Source organism: Vicia villosa, linkage group LG7 (genome assembly GCF_029867415.1).
Source record: "Vicia villosa cultivar HV-30 ecotype Madison, WI linkage group LG7, Vvil1.0, whole genome shotgun sequence".
NCBI lineage: Eukaryota > Viridiplantae > Streptophyta > Magnoliopsida > Fabales > Fabaceae > Vicia > Vicia villosa.
The window spans coordinates 12399992-12405489 of NC_081186.1; the positions used below are offsets into that span (position 1 = coordinate 12399992).

Consider the following 5498-nt stretch of genomic DNA (forward strand, 5'->3'; position numbering starts at 1 on the left):
GGTCCGCTTAGCGACCTTCAAGCGCGCTTATGGAAATACAATTTCAATAACCCCGCTTCAAGCGGCCAAAAACAGTAGCGAACCAATTTTGAGTTTCGCTTAGCTAGCTCTTTTAATTTTTCAAAAACAAACAGTATCCGCTTAGCAGACATGCGATTATACAGAAAAATAACAACAGACACAAAACAGCGAAATCACACATCCATCATCCCAAACTCTTTCTAAACTGCGATTAAACACATATAATCACGAAATCTATCATCATCTATCATCAAACATCAATTAAAAACACATTTCCAATCAAAGATTCATGCATTTTCCTCATAAACTCTAACATTCCATACACAAATTCATGGATACAACACATAATCAAAACCCCGCCCTAAACATCATCATACATCTTTTTAGCATGAAAGAACCCCATCCTTACCTTGGGATTTGGATTGAAGCCAACTCTAATCTTCAATCTCTCTTTCACTTCTCTCTTCCCTTCTTTCACCAAAATCCCCAAATGAACTTCTAATTCTATTTTCCTCTAAAACCCTTGTTTTGTTAAACCCTTACTATCTTCTAATTGCTAATGGGCCCTAATTAACACTTCTCTAATGATAATCCTATCATAGACCCAATAACTAGTCTAATTACTAATTTATGTCATTTACTAGTAAAACTCAATAAATAACATAAAGCCACATAAGCACATATAAACACACATAATCCACATAATTCACAAATAATAAAATAAAATACGAAATAATAAATACGGGTGTTACATAACACCCGGAGATGAACGCTTGTTTTTGTAATTCTTTTGTTTATTATTGTGTTTTGGAAGTTTGAGAAGATTATGAATTACCTCTGATGTTATTGCGATGTTGGTATTTCTTTTAAGATGATTTGAAAGAGGATGATTACTGTGCATGAACTATTTTCGTTGCGTTAATAAACTGAATTTTGAACAATATGGTGATTGTGAAATCAGTTCATCTGCACTAACGTGTTATGTATCTTTGTTTAAATATTTAAGCAACTTGTATGATGGTTATGAATGTAGCATCCCATTTGATATTGTTTGACGTTTTTAATTACTTTGATTATTTATTTAATATAACGATGGGAAAATGGAGTGTTACAGCGACCATCTATTTTTTAAGAGGTTCCTATCGTGGCTTGGCATCGGCAATACGAGAAGATAAGACGGAGGTCGTGGTTGGAAATATATTTTTGGCAACAGCCATAAATCGTCGCCTATATGTATTTTAAGCAACAAGTTTTACATGTTACCTAAAAAAGTGTTGCTAGAGACAACAAATGTTGTAGCGTCTGCGTTTGAACTTCCAATTATTTTCTCGCGATCTTGAAATCCTAATGCCGTCTAATCTTTACGTCACGATCTATTATCGATTGTTGCTTGAGAAGACACTCCGGTGACAGATCTCCGCCAAATGTTGTTTTAGTGTGGATCTCGTCGATGACTGATGATTAAGGTGGAATAGGATAAAAAAAAATCAACAGAGCTCTGTATAACGTTAGAGGTTACTGTCTCAATCTCTCGGCAATTTCTGATAGAGACATGGTTTTGGATCAAAGATGATTTATTCGTTGAATTTCGTGAGATTTATGAATCAATTTCTACAGACGGTGCCACTATTCCGTCATGGAATCAGAAATGGGGTTGTTGATGACTTGGAGCTTTGGAATCAATAATGTTAATATCCCGTACGATGATGCAAGATGGACGTGCAAGATTAACACTCTAACGGTTAAGTCAACCACAAAATTCAAAATAAACATAATGGAAAACAGAGATCAGAAAATATACGTCAAATCTCACGTGTGTTAACTTTATACGTTGAATAATTTTGTATGAACTTCTGTATAATTGAGTCTCAGTATTAAACCTTTGACTGATTCATAACAATACTTTTACCAAGTATAAATTTCATCTACTAAATATATATTAGCTATGTATTGTTAGGAAGAGTCAAAGGTTTAATACTGAGACTCAATTATATATTATTAACTTAGCTATGTATTGTTATAAATAAATCAAAATATTATTATACTTTAAAGACACACTAGTAAAAATAAAAATAAAGATACGTTTTCTCTCTTTAACTTTTGATTATTTTACTTTATTTCATAATATTAATAGTATTTTATTAACTTGTTGTTAAGACACTTGTTATAAACTAAACCATTATTTACCCATTGGTTTCATGTCTATGTCTATTATTTCATTAGTGTAGTAATAATTAACAAAATTGAAATTCATGTCAGAAAAATTAATAAAATTAAAACTCTTGATTCACTCCACACCATGGGCTTTACTAATTTTTCCCACTCTGGTTTTCTTTTATGTCCTTCCTTTATTTTATTTAATTTTGAAGAGTCAATAAAACTACGTGCAACTGTACTATTTAGCATAGTACTTATCAATTTTAATTTATTTTTAACCTTTTTTTCTTTTCTTTTTAATTTAATTTTTGTTTCGGATAATTATAAAATCTAGATATATCTTCATTGATTAATGTAGCGTATCTCACGCTCCACCGCTTTGAGAGTCAAAAGAAACAAAAAAGTCCCAACAGATTACAGAGCGTTCATTATTCTACATAACCATCAATTAATACGCGCCACGTGTAATAATAATCCGAAATAATCACACGTGGCAAACGATTAACCTTAGAGCATCTTCAATGGTGGTATTTTCTTTTGAGTTCTCCACCTAGACATGCCACATCATAGTACCATTGCATTGCAATGCAACTATGAAAAAGTTGTGGTACCCAATCAAATTAGTTTATGAGATAAAGTTGTGGGCCCAATAATAACTTTTTAGAATTATACAATTAAAATAAAAATTATAAAAATTATTTTAAGATGATGTGGCTAGTGGGACCCATAAAGAACCCAAAAATGGGTTACACCATTGGAGATGCTCTTACTGTCATATTAAAGCTTCGAACGTGTACGGTGACGGAAGAAACACCCACTGCTTTTAACCGCAGTAGAAAAAATTGAAGGTTCATTGAATATTTTAACCTAACCACGGTTAAATATTGACTCAACCACGGTTAAAGGGCTGTTTATAAAGGAAGCTAACCATGCCGGAGTTTCTGTAAACATTCAGATAGAACCAAAAACACTAACAAAAACAAAATGATGGTAGGAGAACATCATCGAGCGAATCCAACGGTTCATGTGCCTCCATGGAACTTCCATGATGATCCAACGGCTGAGATTTATTCCTCTTATTTCCCTGACGATGGCAATGCTGGCGCCGGAGATTACTCTCCGTACTATCTCCGTGAAGCACTGACGGCGCTTCAGCGTTATCTTCCATCAAACGAGTTAGACGCCGATTCCGACTCGGATGTTCTTGGCCGTGACTCGGAGTCTCCGGTGGACGCTTACTCATGCGATCATTTCCGCATGTACGAGTTCAAGATAAGAAGATGTGCTCGTGGAAGATCGCACGACTGGACGGAGTGCCCGTACGCTCATCCCGGAGAGAAAGCACGCCGCCGTGATCCGAGGAAGTTTCACTACTCCGGCACGGCGTGTCCTGATTTTCGCAAAGGAAACTGTAAGAAAGGTGACGCATGTGAGTACGCGCATGGTGTTTTCGAGTGTTGGCTTCATCCTGCACGTTACCGTACTCAGCCATGCAAAGATGGTACTAGTTGCCGCCGTCGTGTTTGCTTCTTCGCTCACACACCGGAGCAGATCCGTCTCAATGTTCAACAGAGTACTCCACGGAGCCTTAACTCGCCGGATTCTTACGACGGTTCTCCACTGAGACAAACTGCTTTGCCGTTTCTGTCATCTCCGATTTCAATTTCTCCACCGGAGTTAGAGTCGCCGCCGATATCTCCGATGAGCAAATCATTAGGTTCAAGTTCAGTTAACGAGATGGTTGCTTCCTTAAGAAATTTACAGTTAGGGAAGTTAAAATCTATGCCGGTTAGTAGAAACCTTACATTCGGGTCAAGTTTCGGGTCACCAAGAGGATCCGTACTTCGACCCGGGTTTTGCTCTCTTCCTAATACACCTACACAAAAGCCTAATTCGGGTCGGGTTGGTGTTGGGTATTTTGATCTCTGGGAACAAAGTTGTGAGGAGGAGCCTGTTATGGAAAGAGTTGAATCTGGAAGAGATATAAGGGCTAAGATGTTTGAGAAACTAAGCAAAGAAAATTCAATGGAGAATTCGGATTCGGATTCGGGTATGGGTCAATCAGGTGGGGCTCCGGATGTTGGGTGGGTTTCTGAGTTGCTGAAATGAATTGAATGTGATGTGTTGGCTTATTTTTGGAGGCTATTGGTTCTGAATTCTGATTAATTGTTGGTTAAAAGCGACGTCGTTTTGGGAGTTGTTTCGTTGATTTTTGTTTTTCTGTTTGTCCTTTTGTGAATCTGTGTAAATATTTTTTCATTGCAAGGTACGAGTGATAAAGGTTTAAGGGTAGTGTCTGATTATCACTAAACCGTCCTAATCTCTTTTTGTATAGTAATCTAATCATTATTATTGTTCTTAATCTTATTAATATTATCATGAATTATGGAGTATTATTATTATGCATATTTTTAATTAATAAATTTGTGGTGGTGGATTTTGATTTGACCAAGTCGATAGAAAATTAGGACATCACACGCAGCACGTGTTTGAGAAATTGGTTGTTTTAGATATTTTAAATCTTAAAATTGTCCTTTCATCTGTATGATCTTATCTTTGGGTAATCCAATTAGACACGAAAAATGATGACTTGTTCGGCGTTTTGTTAGAAATTTTGTCGACATGTGAGGAGGTATTTTATTGGTGATGTGACAGCATGATCCCACGTAGAGGATTACTTGTTCACTAATGTAGTGGATTAAGTCTTCTTATTTTTTTGTTGTTTTGGGTGAAATCTAAAGAAGAGACTAGGTGATGGAGACTTGATTCTTTACTAAATTAAGAAAACTTTGATCGGTTCAAAGTTTATATATGTAGTGTCGGGTATTTTAATTCATACTATTAGTTGTATATTTTTTTTTTTTTTAAGAACGCCTCCTAATAAACACTTACAACAATCATCAAATCTTATGCTTCTAATTCTATGAATTAATTTTGTTAAATTATACTTTCTCATAATATTTTAAGAAAATATTAGATATATTAGTTTTAATGATAAAATTAAATTAATTTACTAAATTATTTATTTATATTTTTTCATTATATATAATAGAGTAGTTGAAAAACGTGAAAGTTAATAAATAAAAATATAATAATAAAAAAAATAAAAAATATTATAAAGAAATATTTATTTTAAGACATAGAAAAAATAAAAATGAGATAGAAAAAATAAAAATGAGACATGAATCTACATTGTTAATCTCAAGTTCTTTCTAAATATTTTTTTAGTTATTTAAGGTCTCTTTTTTTTTTTTTTAATGGCTTAACTTTTTTCCATCTAATATATTGTTATTATCACAAAATTTTTTGATCTTCTTTCC

At 34.2% G+C, this 5498-nt stretch overlaps 1 protein-coding gene across 1 annotated transcript; it reads left to right on the forward strand.

Annotated features, from left to right (window-relative positions):
- Positions 1-3104: 3104 nt before the first annotated feature.
- Positions 3105-4571, forward strand: LOC131620318 (zinc finger CCCH domain-containing protein 20-like). Its single transcript, XM_058891354.1, has one exon. The coding sequence runs from the start codon at positions 3163-3165 to the stop codon at positions 4285-4287; it is 1125 nt and encodes a 374-aa protein (XP_058747337.1). The 5' UTR covers positions 3105-3162; the 3' UTR covers positions 4288-4571.
- Positions 4572-5498: the final 927 nt, after the last annotated feature.

What these genes read in the sequence shown, in the direction of transcription:
- LOC131620318 (XM_058891354.1), top strand. Translation starts at nt 3,163, where the DNA reads ATGATGGTAGGAGAACATCATCGAGCGAATCCAACGGTTCATGTGCCT.